Source organism: Puntigrus tetrazona, chromosome 15 (assembly GCF_018831695.1).
Source record: "Puntigrus tetrazona isolate hp1 chromosome 15, ASM1883169v1, whole genome shotgun sequence".
Lineage (NCBI taxonomy): Eukaryota > Metazoa > Chordata > Actinopteri > Cypriniformes > Cyprinidae > Puntigrus > Puntigrus tetrazona.
The window spans coordinates 14,719,594-14,739,712 of NC_056713.1; the positions used below are offsets into that span (position 1 = coordinate 14,719,594).

General features: G+C 38.2%; 1 protein-coding gene across 7 annotated transcripts in view; it reads left to right on the forward strand.

Annotated features, from left to right (window-relative positions):
• bcas3 (BCAS3 microtubule associated cell migration factor) overlaps positions 1 to 20,119 on the forward strand; it is a 193,336-nt gene that overhangs the window by 28,015 nt on the left and 145,202 nt on the right. For all 7 annotated transcript variants that reach the window (XM_043258853.1, XM_043258854.1, XM_043258855.1 and 4 more), the window contains exons 13-15: positions 2,609 to 2,702; positions 14,652 to 14,785; positions 19,005 to 19,269. In XM_043258853.1, the coding sequence (XP_043114788.1) occupies positions 2,609 to 2,702; positions 14,652 to 14,785; positions 19,005 to 19,269 (493 nt within the window). The remainder of the gene's footprint in view (positions 1 to 2,608; positions 2,703 to 14,651; positions 14,786 to 19,004; positions 19,270 to 20,119) is intronic.

The window sequence follows — 20,119 nt, forward strand, 5'->3', positions numbered from 1 at the left end:
ATTCATTCCCCTTTTCTCTGAGATAAATAATCCATTAATCCCATTCATAACTCATTCAGTATTAGTGCCTCTTGTGGCCCAAGGGGTTTGTCATCACCTTGTCATAAGAGCACATGCTTCACCGTTCGTTCACAGACTCCGTGCCAGGCCACAGTCTCCTGATCTCATGATTTAGCCACTTCCTGTGGCTGTTTTCCTGCTTGGCTGGCACAACCATAGCCTTTTAGCATGAGATCACAGGCAGGTCATTGCAGAAGCATTACGGAAAAGGTCTCTTCTTTTATTTTTTCCCTTTTCCATCAAGGCCTGAATGCGTGTTAAAAGAGGACATGTAGGTGTGTGACACATGAGCATTTTAATAGTTTAAAGGCTAACTTTAATATTTGCAGTTCTTCTGTTCAAGGATTTTTACTTGGAGAAAGGTTAAGTTGGAACAGGTTTCTCTATCCTGTTGATTCTGACCCATGTAAATAGATCCTCCCATTTAGTGGGCTGTTAAAAATGTGATAGTTAAACCCTTGATTCCCCAGAGAGCCGACCACGACCCGATTGACATGTTACTCTTATTTAAAGGTGTGATTTATTGTGCTTATTTATAAACCTGTACCACAATGATTTACCAGAGTCAACACTTTCTAAGAGAGGTTTCCTGTGTTTATATCGCCATCCGCTCCAAAGCCAACCTCACAAGAAGTTGCGCTCCTCCCAGAGCGGACTAGTCATGTTTTCAGTGTTCACACAAAGCATCTTTATGGAATTTACTGTCAGTGCCTTTCTTCCGTGACTCCAGCAGTGGTCTTGGCTTTTTTTCCCATCTCCCCCACTCCCAGTCTCAGGGGACAAACCCCCCCCTCATCATCATCATCATCATCATCATCATCATCTTCATCATCCACCTCTTGCAGCACGGTATTTCCTGCAAGAAGTTTGCTCTTTAGAGCTATCCACACACTAAGACTTTTCCAAAGCAATAGTATGTTTCTGTACAGAACAACATTGTCTGTTTTTGCCCCTAATAAAAGCGATCTGGTTTGTGTCACAGGGGCATTTTTTGCAGTCTGAAATAAATGTCTGGGTTTTAGAGCAAGGCTGTTTTCTGTTTGGACTGGATCCTATTAAAAGCTGCCTTGCTCCTTAATGCAACACTCCGCTAGATTTATCACTCTTCTCTCCGGCTGTCTCATGTCTGGGCTTAGTTATAATCTCTTTCATGAGCAAAGTTAAGAGGACCACTGACCAGAGAATAGCCCCTTATGAGCACCACACTCTCTTTCTTTCATTTTTGCTTTTGAGTTTGGTAGTCTATTTGAAAGATATCAGAATTTATATTGAATTTTAATATTTAGACCAATTTTGAAAAAATGTTTGATATTTGTAATAAAATATTTTAAAATATTGTTTTTTTCATTTTTTTTGTTTTATTAAAAAAAAAAGAACATTCTCATTATTTAGTTTAGTTTTATTTTTACATTTCTACCTTTTTTGTTGTTTTTATTTGTTGCTTTTTCATATTTTCTATTTGTTTTTTTTTAATCAGCTTTTTTAATTTTATTTTTTTTACTGTTTTTGCTTTTGTGTTTGGTTTATTCAATAAAGAAAATTCTTTCTTTCTCTCTTTCTTTCTTTCTCTCTCTCTCTCTCTTTCTTTCTCTCTCTCTCTCTCTCTCTCTCTCTTTCTCTCTTTCTCTCTCTCTCTCTCTCTCTCTCTCTCTCTCTCTCTCTCTCTCTCTCTCTCTCTCTCTCTCTCTCTCTCTTTCTCTCTTTCTCTCTTTCTTTCTTTCTTTCTTTCTTTCTTTCTTTCTTTCTTTCTTTCTTTCTTTCTTTCTTTCTTTCTTTCTTTCTTTCTTTCTTTCTTTCTTTTTCCAGCATGTAAGAGTAGATGAATTATGGATTCACATTACGGTTCTTTTAACTGGGAGCTATTAATCTCTTTTGGGTACCAAAATGTGAAGAGATACTATGGAGTTTCTTCCTGCTATGTTTATTTTAACTCCTTCAACATGGCACTTTTTCTTCCTGTCTGATACAGAACTGTTGCACTGTGGGCTTTGGCAGAATATGCACATTGATCACGGTGGTCATGTGGGTTAGCCTGTATTTCTTTGAAGCAGTGTTCATAGAAAACACCAACATATTTGCCGACATCTTAAAAAAAAAAAAAAAGTCTTATTTGAATTCCATAATGAAGCTATTTTGCAGAACACACGTCATTTTAAAGCTAAAATCTTCCAGTGTGGATTAAAGTAGACACAAGGATAATTGTTAAGCACCCGCAAGAGGGCAACATGTTTAAGGTTAAATGACATGATGGAGAATGGATAATGATCATAAAACACACACACACACGGAAACCTTTTCAGCTCCATACAATGGAACACAACTTGGAACACACTTTGTTTTAAACAAAATGCCAAGACACATCTTTGTAAAACTGATTAAATCTTATGTAACTGTGAATATCAGATTGCACAGGCCACTGTAGAGCTAATGACCAGCTATGGGTCTAAAACACTGAGACGTGAGGTAAACAAGAAGTCAGCTTTTATTTATGTAGCTCCATCAACTTACTGTAGCTTTATTGTGTGTTTTTTGGGTGTATATGTTTCAGGTTCTTGTTAGTGAGGATTCTGATGGAGAAGGAGTGATTGCGCATTTTCCAGCACACGATAAGCCTATATCCTGCATGGCGTTTAATCCGAGTGGTAAGTGAACACCTCATTTTGATGCCTCACTGAGTCCTACCAAAGCACAAAACTCTAGGCACTTGGTTGGCAGGCGTTTGTATGGTCTTAAAGGGGACATGTTCTGGCTGTCCTTTTTGAATTAAAACCGTTTGATATACGGTACATTTATTCTGTTCACAATACAAAGTTCTCTTTCTAGTCCACCCAGATCACTTATATAAACCAAACTGCAACTGTATTGACCTGCTCTGATAATCAATGCTGTACTGCACTGGTATGTGGAGGTTAGCCAATCATAAGAGTGCATTTTCTTGTAGAAGTCTTAAAGGTACAGTAGCAACCTATTTAATTGGATAGTTAAGATTCTGTCATCTTCTACTTATTTTTATGTCTTTACAAACTGTAAGTATTAAATGGAGATGTTGAGTTATCTCTTCCACATGCTCTTTCAAATTTAAATGTTAAATTTAACAGATTGTTTATTTTTGATTGAGCTATTCCTTTAGGTTTAAATACCCTTATAATTAAAGTTTGACTGTTTTTAATACAGGAAAGACTTAAAATAAGGCCCATTTGAGAAGGAGTTGGCGGTGTCAGTCATGTCACTATTTTACATGTAACCTCATCTTGTTCTGTAAGCGTTACTGTCTGCTTGGCTCTTAAGATCTGTTGTTCTGAAAAGCGGCCATTGTGTGTCTTCTGACGAATATAACCCCAGGCACATAGGTCACTGTCATTTCTCTCTCTTTTTCCTCTCTATCCATCCTTCTTTTTCTTCCCTCTTGTCTCTCCTTAACACGTAGTGGAATATTTAGTGATCATTGATCTTGTTCATGTCTGTCTCTCTTGAAGTGTATTGAGGTCAACAAAGCCTTCGCTCTCTTTCAGATGAAATACCCCAAGCACTGAATAGGTACAGTTTCAAACCTTAAAGATGAGAAGAGCCATGGTATTCGAAAGCCACAGAATGGGGTCATAATTCTTAGAGCATTTAGACAGCCACATCACAACATGCTTTAGTCATTATAAGGGCAGTTATTCATTACCTGCTGGTTTTTACACCTTGATTTTTATATATATATTCAGGATTTATTTCATTTAATTTAATGATTCTTTTCTGTCTTATGTGACTTTGTCACTAGGCCATGGCTCCAACTGTTTCTTGGATGTTATGGAAAAATACAGTAAAACCATGGTAGTAGCATTGTCCTCAACCTGCCCTTGAACGACCGTCTTGGCTCATTTTGATAGGTAGTTATCTGATCACTTTTCAATTTTACATATAGTCATGTTTGTTTCTCCGGATATCCAGTCCAGTCACAATGGCTCATTGTAAGGTGTGGGTCACAGATTGAGAGTCCTTCTAATAAGAAGGTGCTGAAAGCTAATGATAGCCATTGCTCGAAGTGAAATCCTTCACATATCTGTCTTTACTACGAAATACTAAAGGAGACTCCATTGAGGATGAGTCATTGTGTACATTAGTATACAGCTCCAGGTGCAGATGATTTTTGCATTGGGTTACTAAAAGATTGTAAGGAAATGGTGCATATCTTAGTACATCAAAACATTCCTGATGGATGTTCTGTATCAACCGCACAACATTGAACTGATGCCAAGCCATGCCACAACGCTCGTGCCTGGGAGCTTTGACTGAGCTTGGGTGCAGTAATATTATAAAGATGATTTATGAAATGAGCAGTTTAGAAGTAAAGTAAATATAACTTATTAATTTATGATTGAATCATTAATTGAAATATTGTATTTATTACAAAATAAAATCATTGTGGACTTTGACACTGATCTATTTATTTTTTAATTAATTTTTAGATATAAAAAAATTCTAATTACAGTTCTGCACTGTTATTGTCATTGTCTCATTAGTTTCAATAATTTCTCTTTCTATTTTAAGAGAAAATAGTTAAATGAAATACTTGAAATACAAGTCAGAAAAATGTCTATACATACAGTATTTTTTTATTATGAGTCATTTCTCAAGTTGTTATCCATTAAGACTAACCTCCTTGTTTTCTTTTAGAAACTGTATATTTTCTGTTGTAATTTTTTAAAAATCTTATTCATCCTTCTCAGTTTGGAAGCACCATATTCTTACCGTCTAATTTTTCAGATTTATCAAATCGCTACATTCTTTCGATTCCTGTAAAAGATGAGGGAATAAAACACAGTAAATTACACCCTTCTAATTAGATTGTCCTGACCTCACTTTGGACAGAACAGTTTGTCTCTAGGTGGCGCTATTGGTTAACCTTTAGACCTTCGAGCAGGCAAGATACCTTTTCCCCCATTAGCATGTGTGGAGCAGAAGGTGGAGGTGAAGACGGTGTCCTATCACTGTGGTCAACTGCAAAGGAACTTTCAGACCAGTAGTCCTTTTACGTTCATGAGTCAGAGAAAAGTGCTATGGATCATGAAGCAAAGCAAACATACAGTCAGCAATCAGGGCCTGCTCAGGGACATAACTTGTGCAAATGTGTGTTTTTCTTAGATCAACAAACAATTGAAGGTCACAATAAAAACAAGTGCGACTACATAACCATCCTATAAGTTGAAATGCTGCAGAGAGAATTATTTAGAGGGCGAGATATTAATGGTGTAAATGCATGCGTGAGAGACACATTACCAGTATTATCAGAATTGTGATATGCCACAATTTTCCAGTCAAAGTGTGTTTATGATTTGATTAGCTTTTTTGTTAAAAGTGTTACATAATATGCCGTTTGGGTAACCCTTTTAGTTTAGGAACCCATTCTCACTATTAGCCTAAATAGTTGTTTATTAGCATATTCTAATAATGTTGTACTTTAAAATAAATAACCGTAATTTTCAGTTTTGGTAATCAACTTTTTTTTTTTTTTTTTAAACACTATATATATAATTTTTATATATCATTTTTATTTTATTTTATTTATTTTTTACAATTATTTTCTTTTTTAAAAAAGATTCTTTTGCTCATCCAGGCTGCATTTATTTGACCAAAATACAGTAAAACAGTAATACAATGAAATATGACTTCTATTGTAATATAATTTATCCTATCATTTATTATTGTGATATTGATTTCAAAGTGATTAAGTGAGCTTTTGCTTAGAACAAGCAAAATAATCTGCCAGTGGGGTAAGCAAAATAATCTTATTTCCATATCATTTTTTAGACAGAAAATTTAGGCTAGTAAAGCATTTTTTTGCAGTGTAATATGCTGATCTGTGGTTTGAGACATTATTTTTGTCAGTGATGAAAACAGTTGCTGTTGTTTTACAAAAACTGTCCCTTTTTGTCTACAATTCTTTAATAAATTTTATTTGAAATCTAGTGTAGTGTAAATATTTTAACAATCACTTTTAATCAATTTAAGTGTTAAATACAAATCCTTCCAGGCTAACTGAAAAATATGGTTAAATGTTAAAAAACGTAATATGTTTTTGAGAATCGCAGCTTGTTTTGGTTTCTCATTCTGTAATGTTTTGGTTACTCTTTTACTAAAGATTTTTGTCCCGATCTTTAGGGAGGCCCCAGTTCTGGTCCCCCGAGTGCTGAGCCCCCAGTGTGGCCCTTTGTCAGGCGTCCTCTGTCCTCATGTGGAAAGTGCTCTGGGGCGGCTTGTTTTAGATAACAGCGGGGTGCTGTAAACTTCAAACAGTTTAACCTTCACCTGTCAACTTTATTCAGAAATAATGGGATGTGTCTGTTATCACCTCATTTGCTCGGGCATAAATCGAAAGGGCTATAATAATTGTTTTGAGTTATTAAATTGTTTGGCACCAAGAAGGCTAGAAGAAATCCCTGTAGTCCTCAATACAGGAAAAAAACCCTCTAGATATGCTGACTAACAAGGTCATGCTGAACATTCCCCGAGACTGGTGTTCATGCTGTAATTTACGTTCCTGACATCATTAACACATGATCAAAAACAGCTCTTTGAGATTTTCAAAAAATGCCTCCTCAGCACTGGGAAGCAAGCGTGAACGACATGAAGTGAGACGTTTAGCCTTGTCCGTCTGGCCTGACTTGTCCAAAATTAACTGTGTTGAAAGTGTCGCTCTGGCCACAGGGATGACCGCAGCTCCATCCGGACGGTTTTGATTTCAGAAAAGAAAAAGTCCGACTTGAAAAAAACAAAAACAATGTGGTGACTTGACATTGACTGGACTGTGCAAACCTCCGCTGAAAAAAAAAAAAAAAAAATTTCAAAAGCACTTATGTAAGAAATCCAACTCAACAGTGTGTGTGTTGGACGAAAAACAGAAGGGCGAGGGTAGAAAATGGCGGCCAGTCGGGTAGCTGGCGCTTGTGCTGTGGTGTTGGAGCTTCTATTCATAGGCGCATAATTAAAGGATGCTGCTTCGAACAGCGCCGTGCAGGACTCGGTTTAGCCAGAGTATCTGTTTTTCACTCCTTGTCCTCTTCTGCTCTCTCTTCTTCCCTTTGAGGATGTTTCTACAAAGTTTAAATGGCGCTAAACTGGTCTTAATCGATAACAAGCGTTTGGTGCGAGGGTACGGTCGCGTGCAGTGCGAGGGTGGACAGGTCTCACGGCCCATGAGACTCACTGTAATTCCGCTCAATCACGGAACTGATAAGCATCAAGGAATCTGCTCTTGCGAGGCAGCTTAGTTTAGCTCAGTTCATTCTGGCAAGTGTTTGCTTGCGGGGAAGATCTGAAGTGCCTGTTTGTCTGTTGCGGATGTGGCCTTTCTAGCACCCACTCCCATGAGTCACTTACAAACACCCAGCTGGAGTGTTTTACATTTTACGTTCATGTTGTCAAGAAAACAAAATATATGGAAAAGCGAAAAAATTTAAAGGTTACTATGTGTAAAAAAATAAAGCATCTAAGCATCTTTTTTTTAACGGTGATCACAACAAAACGACATATGCAGTTCTCTTTTTCGAGTTTGTAATAAACCATGCCTTCATGCAGAGGTAGCAATTAAGGATGGTTCTGAACTCTTCTGCTTCATTGAAAAAGCTTGTTTGTGGAGTTTAGAAACTATCATTTGGTAAGATTCACACACAAATTTGTATGTATTTGTGTTTGTGCACGTGTGTGTGTGTGTGTGTGTGTGTGTGTGTGTGTGTGTGTGTGTGTGTTTTAATGGGGCTATGACCGTGTATCACATTCCATTTTGTGCCGTGCCTGAGCACAGTGGGACAGTCAGCAGGGATTAAAGGCCCAGGCTGAGATGTCGCCTTTTAACGCACATTGCAAGTGAAGAGTGTGGACATTAGTGGAATTTGCCTGGAGCATGAGCTTTATTTTAATGGCATTATGAAATCTGATGATGTGCATATAGATTTTTTTCAATGTCTTTTATTTTTTAATCTTATTATTTTTTTCTTTCCCTCCACAATAGCCGTTAAAATTCCTGGCCACTCCTCTTTTTGTTCCAATTCTTTATTTTATTTTATTCAGCTAAAATGAAGATTTTCCTTTTTTCAGGCTTTGAGAAGGGACGACCTTATAGAATAAACATGTTAACAGATTTGTGACTATTTATAATGTAAGTTTTTATTTCATTTAATTTAGTATAATATCTTTTAATTTAATTTAATTAAAAAAGTCAGTTAAGATACAGTGTTGAATATTCCTTTCTCAGACATATTACCTATCCAACAAACAAACTAGAAGTTTTCTCTTTTTTTTAATGGTGTTTCCAAAAGGTGGTAAAAGCAGTGTCTTGTGAAGTCTGTACCTCAGTTTGTAGTTGTAAAATCTTAGCCAGACGCTTTGGTTTCAAGGCTTCAATGGAAACATCCTCCCTGATCCCCCCCTTCCATTTCACTTGACCTGAGAATAGTTACTTCTCTTCTTCACCTCTAGTTTCTAGCTTGTTTTTGTAGGAAGGATTGACTGTGTGGACCACGTTTTGCTGACAGCTTTATGTATATACGCTTAGAGGCTTTTTAGCAGTTGAATTAGTTTGGTTGGCCGGTTGGCTTTAGTCTCCAAAATTTCCACCAGATTCCCAAGGAACATCCGACGCTAGTTTTCCAAACACCTCAGCTGCAATGAATGATCCATTGTCCTGAGAAAATCCTAAGGTCATTCCCCAAATTAAGGGCATTAACATTGAAGTATCGCAGTATAAAGAATTGTGGAATCGTATTTGCTGTGGTAAATGTTTCAGAGGATTAATTAGCTAACAGAACCCTTTAAAATAAAAGAGAGCGCTGAAATGGAAAGAGATTATGGCGACTGTCTGTTTCCTGAGAAAGGATTACTCTTTCCATACTCCTCCTTTCTGCAGTCAGACTCTTATCTAGAGATTGCGGTTTAGCTCATTTATTTGGGGCTTTCAAAAATTACACAAAGGCCTGTTTTAGGCTGACTAAGCTTTTCAAGGAGACTGTGCTTTTCCACCGCTGAGCGTAAAATAGATTTGTACTGCTGTCAAGCATCAACTGCATTTTGTGGCTGTAGACAGATCCACAACGAGAACGTACGAGAACGATTTCATGGCTGTATAAATTGTTAGATGAGGATAACAAGGCAGTGTTCACAAATTAACACTTGGCAAATGCCAGATGCAATTTTATTACATTTTTTTTGCATCATATATAATGTTGTCATTTGGCCTGCACTGTATTGTGAGAATTGTGATCTGACTGGTGTAAATAACATTGAGTGAATCTAATTATTTACTATAGAAAATAATTTTGTCTTGGGTGACTTATATTTATCTCTGAGAGTAAACCTTTTTTTCTCTAGAACTTTGTTGGCCGCACATATATGGAAATCGTCTTCATCTAATAATGAAACTATTAAAGACCACTTTTTATAATGAAGATACACATTTGTAATTAAATTATAGTTACTTATAAAAATGTTAATGAATACATTTCAGTATTTTCTGTAAAATTAATTTTGTGCACTTTACAATAAGGTTCACTAGTTAACATTAGTTAGGAACATTAGAACTAAGAATGAGCAATACTTTTACAGCATTTATTAATATTAGATAATGTTAATTTGTTAATGTTAATGCATTTTCTAATGCATTATAAAAAGCACAATTTGTGTTTATTAATAGTAGTTAATGCATTGTGAACTAACATGAACTATCAGTGAACAACTGTATTTTCATTAACTAACATTAACAAAGATTAAAAAATACTGTAATAAATATATTGTTCATTGCTTGTTCATGTTAGTTAATACATTAATTAATGTTAACAAATGACTAATGTTTATAAAGTGAAAAGTGTTACCATTAATTTGTTGCCTTGCCTGTTTTTAGTGTGCACAATGCCTCCTCCTATCGAAAGGGCATTTAATAAAGTGATGCCTTTCTCATACTTTTGATTCATTCTCGTTTTAAATTTGCAACGCACCACATCTGGCAATTACATCAATTCACATTGCCGCTGAAAGCTTTTTAAGCTTCAACCTGTCTAAGACTTGTCACCATGGAGAGGGATAAAAATGTATTCCAGTTTTTTTAAAAGTGCTGTGCCTTGAAATTGATATTATTATAATCTTATTTCAAGTGACAAAATATCAGTGTTGAGGTTAAACACTGGGTTAAACATGCCTGCATAAAATGGTTAAAAATTATTAACAGTTAATCATATAGTGTGTGTGTGTGTTTGTGTGCGTGTAAACAAATATAACTTATCCCTTGAAAGTCTGATGTCTATTATTAGACAGAAATTCCTCCAAAAACAGCTCAGGAAACGTGAGTGTAGGTTCCATGTGGGCCTGGTGATAATCTCCACATCCATCCTTCCTTAACGTCTGACCTCATGGTCACCTTGGTTACGCTGATTCTCTAGAAGGTGAATTTCGTTGAAGTGTTGTATTAAAGTAATGATTGCCTCCTGCCGAGAAAAGGCCTTTATGATCTATTAATATTCAAGCGCTTACAGGTGGTTTGGCTGTAAAGCAAATACATAAACATTCTCCTTCGTTACACTTGAATGTGGATCAAATGAACCATGGGCACCTTTTTCCTCCTCCCACCTACTTTTTTTTTTTTTTTCCCTCCCTTCCCCAAAGCTCTCAATTGAATTGTGGATGTGGTTTCGTAGCTAAGAGCGTTGAGTGGCTCTCCAAGCCAGCATGCCCACAGGAGCAGTGTACCATGTTTAAAGAGCATATCCTTGGTACCAACGTGCCTAGATAAATAGTATCCCTGGCCGCACAACGCTGTGAGACGTGCTCGCAAGCCCCCTCTGGAATCCACAGCAGTCATCCTTGCCGGCCAGAGGAATGGAAACTGGAGACGGCATTACATCTGCCCGGCTCACCGCGAAACACTGCACAGTCACCACGCCAGGCCCCAATCTGCCACCCCGTCCTCGACTACACGCACACACACACACACACAAACACGAGCCGCCTCCAGGTTGGATCAAAAAGACCAGCTTTTAGAAGTTCTCACTTAGTCTGTAAAAGATTAACAAGTTATTGACTGCATGTTGACCCATGCCGGTCTCCTCCTCTCCTTAGTACTGTTATCTGATGGTTGGAGTGAGGGTGGCCTCCGGACTAAGTGAGTGTTGCTCGCTCCAGGCTTGAGTGGGTGGCTTTGATGTGAGATGTGCAACCCTTTGTGTGTGTGTGTGTGTGTGTGTGTGTATGTTCCACAGCTTTCATAAACACCTCCACAAGTGCAGCATGACAGGAGAGAAGGCCGTCCAATGGACTCACAAAGGACCACAAACACACATGCACGCACGGTCGTGCTTTTACAACTAATGTGGGCAGCCACAAGGACAAAATGCTGTGATTGATGTGTTTATTTGTTCTTTTTTTTTTTTCTTTGCATAAAGTTCGTGTCTGCGGTATTAGAGCGCACCGATTCCCAGCGTCCGCCCTTTAAAGGTTTATCCACATGTTTATAATTTGAGATTTCCTCTTTTTCAAAGGTCTTTGTCGAGTGTTGTTAATTTGAAAGGGATACTTTTGTTTCAGTTTTCCGACTTTGCCAAGTTGGAGGCCTCTGCTTGTCGGGCTGCTGAGATCATGGAGTTGGTCTGGTAGAATGGCTAAGACGCTTTTGAAATAAAACATGGCTGTGAGGAGGTTTCGCAGATGTTTTGTGTTTAAAGACTTGTTAAGGGGAGAACAACAAAACCATGAATGCAAGTATGAGGAATTATTTTACAATTTTTGGTGGTGAATACCGTTAGTTTGAGGCGCCTTTTAGTGAGAAACGGCCTAATCTGCTTAAAAGGATAAACTGGGTTACTTTTTTTGCAGTTCATATAAACTGCTTTTCATGATAAACAATTTTAAAAGCTCTGAAATGCGAATTGACAAACACAAAACTTTTGTTTATTTACATGCTTTTTAAAATGGGATTTTAGGATCAAGTGGGGATTTAAGTTGTTACTATGCCGTGCTTCATTCTTTTTGTTTTCACAGGCCATTGTATTATATATACCGTAAATTCTGGACTATAAAGCACACCTGCATATAACCTGCATATATGTGTCTTTGATGCGAGTATATATGCATATTTTTAAATGTAGTTAGAGCAGGTATCAAGACTTTGTCAGTGCACTTTTTGCAGTGCACCTGTTCTGTCACAGAGCAGTAACTTTTTAAGCTAAAGAGTATTGTTTTACTGTATTGCTTAAAATGCTCACCCACAGAATTAAACACTTATGCTTTTAGAACACTGCATTTGCCATTATAAATTATGATACAGCTTGGTTCATTGGTCCGTTGGGTCGGTTGATTTCTCACCACAGGCAAACCACTTCAGAATTCATTTTCAATCGTGCTGAGACCAACTTGTTAAGAGTTCCCGGAACTGAATATTTTGGTACAGACCAGAGCACGATTTTAGTATTCATATATTCCTAAGAGAACTTGCAAATCTATAATCACAAATGGATGAGTAAATGATAACAGTTTTTATTTTGGGTGAATTATCCCCCAAGTCTTTTAAATATTTGTTTAGGTATTATATCATATAGATTGTGTGCGTTATTACTGTAGCTCAAATACACAAAACCCCTCTTCACTTGCAGAATTTCTTGTTTAAAGTGATAAATTACTCTCTTGCCTTGACGTCGAGGTGTTATAAATAGGATGTGTCAAAAATTGCTTTAACATCTCAGGTTCCTGAAATTTTATGGCTGCTTACCAGCACCGAGAAGCTCTCTTTTTAATTTAGCTTCCCACAGGCTAACCAACTGACGCCTCTTCGCGAGGCCCTGTATTTCAACAAGGCCACAAAAGCCCCAACGCTCGGTTTCCATTCTCCACTGGCTTTTGGAGAACAGAGTGTACCATCAGCAAACTTGTGTCCCAACAAGCTGGCCAAGCCTCATCTGTCAAAGCCAGGGTGAGCGCGAGAGCGGCAGGGCGGCGGGGTGAGGGAGAGGAAGCTCCCAGATAAACATACCGCAGCGCCTAAACTCCTAATCACTCTGCGCTTCCGTTTGTAGCCTCTATAATTAGAAGGCACTCTCTTCCATGTATTCCCAGTTGACGCAAATGCTTCTTGTGGCTTGGCACCTCATTTGGGGCGTGGGTTAGTTTATGGCCAGGCCGTAACTTGGTTTAGTCTTCTGATACAGCATAAATAGCTAACCGCTGTCTAATTCGCTGGCCGACTGTTTTTCTTTTTCGTAGGCGCAATCTCAGCGTGACCCTTGCTTCGTTGCCGCAACCCATCCCCCTTGCTTCCTGTCTTACCGCTCCATGAGATGGCAAAGCCACACCTAAAGCAGATGCTATTTCTAAGTGTGAAAACGAAAATAACGTGGGCAGAAATAGGACAGATGAGCTCATCTAGGACGGCCGCTGTTCCATTGTCATGTGTGCAAGAGTTGGTCTGATCTTGCGACGAGATCCTACTCTTTAGATTTGTCAGACCACCCAATAAACGCTCACCACAAATTAAACCCCTCTGTGAACTCAGCATTAGAGATTCAGCATTGGAAAATCACTAATTATTGTCATCTTAAATTACAGCAGTGAGATCTAGAGCCAGCGGCTAAATTCATCTTAATCGTAACGTTGGAGAAACTTTCCAAAGCGGTAGTGACCAGACTTTCATGTGTGTGGAAAATAGCCTGTAGAGCTGTCACACTGTTTTTAGGAATAAGTTGTATGCGGCATTGCGTTGCCATGAAGGTTCGCTTCAGGGTTTTTTTTCTTTTCTGGTGTGGTTTAGTAAGTGTGTTGTTTACAGTAAGAGCTTATACTTTCTGTAGTTTCGCTAACTTCAAATAAAAGTGGGAAAATGAGAGGCCCTGTCATCAGAGGTTCCACTTGGGTTCTCCTGCGGTTGTGTTTAAAACAGATCCATATACTCTCTGGCCAGCCAGCTGAGGGAAGATCTTGGCATGCAGTTAATTCTAGAACACAAATTGCAGTGGAACACGATTACCCTTTACAACCATGTAAACGTGTCTCATGAAATGCTCAGTGCTTGACTGCAGTCTGGGTGCTATTGTTTTTGACTTACAGTGTATTCTTCTCAGAATTGATACACTTTATTTTGAGTGAGACTTCTTGCCACTTTCATTGATAGATGAACATTTTGTGGCTGTCACTAGGGCAAGATTCAGAAAGATTTTGACCCAAATCCAAATGGTAAACCCCAAGAAAATTTTACTAGGGCTTGGAAAATCCTAAGTATGGAGGAACATTTCTATAGCCTCAGGAAATAAATGCTGCATTGGTTGCTTTGAATGATCCATATTAATCAAGCATTCTATTCTTTTTTCCACTCATTAATAAATTCAAAATATTATTTTTTCTGCTTCCTGAGGCTGTGGTAATGTTTTATCCCAATTTTTATAGCTGTGTTTTCTTAAGTGTGTGCCTTTCATCATGCACTTCTTTTTATGGTTTAATGATATTAGTGTAATAAACTGCAGTTAATCTCAGAAAACTGATTAGAAATCTGACAAACCAATATCACAAATATGTAAGTTGTGCTAAGAAGTTGCACTATGGTGAAATAAATGTCACTTTTCACTGATGTACAGGTATGTTACTGGTGACTGCAGACACCCTTGGCCATGACTTCCACGTTTTCCAAGTCTTGACTCACCCATGGGCTTCTTCCCAGAGTGCGGTTCATCATCTATACACGCTTCACAGAGGAGAAACTGAGGCTAAGGTAAGAACACGCACACATTTACATTAAAATCTTTTCCTTACATTCAGCATGCTCATTTGGTACAAACTCATAAACTTGTGTCCTTCAAATGGAAAATATGTCAACAACAAAAAGAAACTGTCTTGCGTTCAAGTAATACATGGACAGAGTGGGATATTAATTCAAACTTCAAAGCTTTTCGTTCCATCCCCTGCTCACACGCACATGCCTATGTACACTCAAGACTATTTTCGGGGGAGTTATTGAGATGAAATATTGCTTTTCCGGACTCTTTTAATCATTAGCATAATCATTTAAAGTCTTTGTGGGCCACCCACAACTGTTTACGGTTGCCTATGCTTGTATGGCTCTGGAAATGTGCAATTTGAACATGCTTTTCATCGTCGGTGAATCCCTCCATGTTATCTAAATACTGTCAAGAGACATAAAGAGAGACTTGGTACCACTGAGCTCCAAAACTGCTGTACTGCTGTCTTGGGCTCTTTTGTAGTATGTAGTGCAGTGCATGTTAGACTAAAAGTGTGGGTATGACCCATCTGATTGATCTTAAACATGACTGTGAGGTACATTGTCTCTTGCTACTGCAGTGAAAAATACGAGTGTAACTGTAATCTGAAGATCTAGTTACTGTTCAACTGTCCACCAACTAAAGGTTAAGAGCATGAGGGCTTTTCCATAGTCACAGCACATGAATTTTTTTGTACCTAGAGAACTTTTGCCCCCGGAAAAGTTCAAAACAAAATGATGTGGATCCACGTGAAATATTTGCGCTCTCAGCAGTTAGTCTCTGCTTATTCTAAAACTTCCTCCCCTGTGGCTCCCATGTTCACTTTTCAACACTCTGGAATCCGAAGACCTGAAACTATTAGTGTTGCCAATGTGTTTTCAATCACCAAGGCTGCAAAAAAAGAGAAAAGTTACTAAAAATACCTCAGACGACTGGTGAGAGCTTAGATTGTGCTCCTGACCGGAGCTTTTACTCTTGCACTTTAGGGTCAAGCTTGGGGCTTGTAACACCTCTGATATCTTAGGCTATGAGGTCATGGACTAGAGGACATTCCCACTGGGACAATATGGTCGCGCTTGTGACTTTACACCACTCTCTCTTAAATCCCTGGAAATAGGCTCTTGGCAGCAGTGAATATAGGCTTCGTAATTTTCCCATTTCATCCCAGCTTTATAAATTACAAATGTAGAACAACTAATGGTGTTATTTGAAACAGAATCAGGCTTTGGAATTTGTCCATCCAGTTAGCCAGATGTTTGTTGCATAGTTGCCTCACTTTAGCAAACACAGTTTACCATTTACAACTAGAACACAATTACTTCTTTACTACTGTGAAAAGTAGAATTGTTGTATCACCTGGTTGGTTTGATTGCTTGGAGAAGTTACAGAACATCATACAGAACATGATTTGAAGCTTTTATTTTATTTATTTTACTTTAAAATGTATCCTATTTTTTATTTACTTTTATAAAGTTTCACTTCATAGCAGTTATTGTTTCTGTTTTTATTTTCTTTTTTAATGGTTAGTTTATGGCAGTGTGCAGTGGTCTCAAAACATATTTTATCAAACATATTGATCATTCTTTAATCCATTTATTTATTTATGCATATGTTAGTATTTTAAACTAATAGAAGATGGTCAAATGCACATGCTTTTTTTGTATTTTATGTAACGTTACTCAGGTTGAATAGTTGAAGCGGACATCTAAGGACATGATCTGATCATTAGCGTCTGCCAAGCCTTGGTAATCTATCTGGGTGCTTTAAAGTTTAATTTACTTTTGTGATGTATTGGGTTATTGCACAAATCAGTTTGGGAAATAACTGCAGTGATTTAGTTTCCCTTTCTCCTGAATGCTGTTTCATCCATTTAGCCTTGCAGCTGTTCCACCACAATATCTCCTTCAGTTGGCAAATTGTAAGGTTTTATTTGCTTAAGAAGAACTAATATTTATTCCGAAAGGGCCTAGACCCTTACTTACTCAGCGAGTGTCATGTTTGGATATGCACACAAACCTGATCTCTGCTCTAGTTCATAGACTCACACTCTCTCAGTCTCACTGACACGCTCGATGTCTAAAAGCATGCCAGACATATTTTTCCCTAATTTAAATACTTCATTACATGACAAATATTAAAACTGCAATGGAATAAAAACTGTACATTATTCACCTATGAGTGCCATGTAACTGAAGCACAGTGAAGTGTTACGTCCATAAAAAAGACTTTTATTTACACTTATTTATTAAGCCGATTAGTATATGTTCTTTTTCTGCTTTTCCCAATACTTTTTGTCCGTTTACCCTTCAAGTGCACTCTGAGCCAGGTGAAAAAGGCCGAACTGCAGGCTGGTTACTGGCCCGTGGGTGAAGTTTAAGTTCCTCTCGTTCCTGCTCCTTATATTGAAGGTGTGATTACTTTATGCGGCACCTCCAGGCATGGCAGAGAGCTGGAACAGAGCGTGTAAAACATTCTCATTTTCCCTCCTCTGTGAGCACAGGGCCGAGGTGGCCCGCAGCTCCGCTGAGATGAGAAAGGTGGTTAATCTGTCACTGGCTCATGCCAGGTTTGCTGCCTGGCCATGCGTTGGCTTTGATCTGGCATTGTAAACAGCGCAAACTGCAGAAAGCAAGCACCCTCCAAGACGCATTATCTTGAGCAGAACAAATAAAAGGAGTGATAATGCCTTGTGGGCGGACGCAGGCACCCGGCCTTATCTGGCTGGCTGATTGACTCTGCTTGTGCTGACTCCCGATCTGCTCCGGACTGACCTTAGTGTGCGTGAAGGTAAATAACCCACCAGGCTATGTTGCCTGAAGCCATACACTGTTTTAGCTGTTCTGAGCAGCACATGACTGACCAAACAGCTCATTTGATTTCTGTCTGATTAACGAATTTATAGATCTCAGTCCTCGTCTTTGGTCACCTAAACCTCATTTTTTTTAAACCTCCAGGTGAAAATCTCCCTGAACAGGAAATGGTCATTGATCTTGATTAATTTGCTCATCTCTGAGTTGGCGTATTCAGTGTGATACTGATTTGAGACAGATAGAGCAGAATGACCTAGAATCAGATAGATCTCCAGACAGCTGCATTCCAGTAGCTGATGGCTATCCATAAAAAGTGCTGTAAAAAAGCCATTAGCTGAACCTTGCTGACGGCAGAGAGCTGTAAGGTAAAGCCAAGTGTAAGGTCTCTGGACCATGCTTTGGAGAAGGTCTCCTATCATTTATAGATGTATATTCATGCACATAGGGGCACGTTCTTGTATTCAGAAATGGAATTGGATTTCAAGATCCTGTTGTGTAAAACTATGTTCATGACGTAAGATGCTGAAAAAACAGGGTGTGATTCTACAGCCATCTGACGCATTTATAGACAGACAAACTATTTAAAAATAGCATAGACTCTGAACTTATGAGTGATGAACACAAGAAGCAGGGCTGTGTTGGGGTTATGGTTCATCTGTTTAAGATGTTTATAAATACAAAAGCCAGGTTAGATATTCAGGTTTATCATGTTAGTATTCAAAGTCTGGCGATCAGTTCCGAAACGTCTTCATCTCCGTGCCTTGGCGTGATTACCAACACCTTTTTCTCATTCCTCTTCTCAGGTGTTTCATAACACTTTTTTTTTAGAGAGAGATTTTATCTGTTTATCTTTGCCAGAAACTTTGACTAACACCAAAGAAAATTCAAACAGAAGTCAGGTTGCATTCCTTAAAGCTGGCATGAAATGAAAACTAAATGCATGTTATTGACTGTGTGTATGATTCAGCATTTTTCTTGTGATACATTTTTCTTTATTTTTTTCCAATTACTTCATAGTTAAAAAGAACCAAACTTTTTCAAATTAGAAATGATTTTTTTATTGATGTAACACGTCCTTGCTGAATAAAACAATTTCTTAAAATTACCTGGCCCAGAAATTTTTAATAAAGTACATTGTAACAAATTTCTATTGTGAATAAACACTGATCTTTTTAATCATCAGAGGATCTATCACGGGTCCATGAAGTCATGTGACACTGAAGACTGGAGTAATGATGCTGAAAATTCTGCATTGCTTCACATGAATAAATTGTATTTTAAAGTGTATTAAATAGTAAACTTATAATAATAGTAATTCTCTCTCTCTCTCTGTCAATCAATCTATCTGTCTGTGCTTCATTGGCATGACAATTTCCTTTGTCTTCTTTTACCTTTGCTTTAGGTGCAGGACATCTGCTTCAGCCATGACTGCCGCTGGGTGGTGATTAGTACTCTTCGTGGTACCTCTCATGTCTTTCCCATCAATCCGTACGGTGGAGCGCCATGCGCACGCACACACATGTCTCCACGCGTGGTCAATCGCATGAGCCGTTTCCAGAAGAGTGCCGGACTAGAGGAGATCGAGCAAGAGCTGAGCAGCAAACAGGGCGGCCGGTGTAGCCCCATTCCTGGCCTCTCTAGTAGCCCATCTGGATCACCACTACATGGTTAGCAAACACTTTTTTTAGAAACATTATGCACCTCTTTCACTTCTAAAATCGTTCATAAGTTAGTAACACTAGTTGTTCTCTTCCAAAACCTAATTAATTACACTGGGCTATTTTATATATATATATTTGGTAACATATATCGAATTAAATGCTAATATGTAACATGTACAAATTCTTCACATATTTATGTTTCTTGAATTGATTTTCACTAAGCTAATTCTTGAAAGGTATGTTCTGGCCGGTTAGGAGTTAATCAAGTCACCCTAGCAGACCTTGTGTTTGAGCCTGTTGATCTCTGTCACAACACTGTGATGTTTGTCAAACACTGTCCCTGGCTGCAAACTCTCTTACGCTGACCACGTCTGACCATTACGTACATACACACCCACTCAGTCACCCAGCCGCACACACACTTCTCATCTCTGTGCTGATTGCCACAGGAGCTGGCACACCTGTCAGCGTTGTTTGCCCATCAGCACTCCCCACTCCATAAAGCAGAGGTCTGATTAATCAATACCCCCCGCTCGCCGAAAGCACCCCGCTGATACGGACACAGGAGACTCCAGTCAGCCGTAGGGTGTTTGCGGAGCTTCCCAAAGGGTTCAAGAGAAGCCTCACTTACTCTGTCACCAAAAGTTACATATCAAATGACACTATATTGACGTAAAAAAAAATAATTTGCTGGTTTAAATGTATTACTAATTCAAATGTAAAAGCAAATGTAAATCAGTTTTATAGTATTTATTTATTTATTACAAAAAAGCCTTAGAATAATGCATCAAATAATCAGTTTGGATTTTCAGCAACATTTTATTTTTAAAGTTAAAATGGAAATGTTATGGACTAT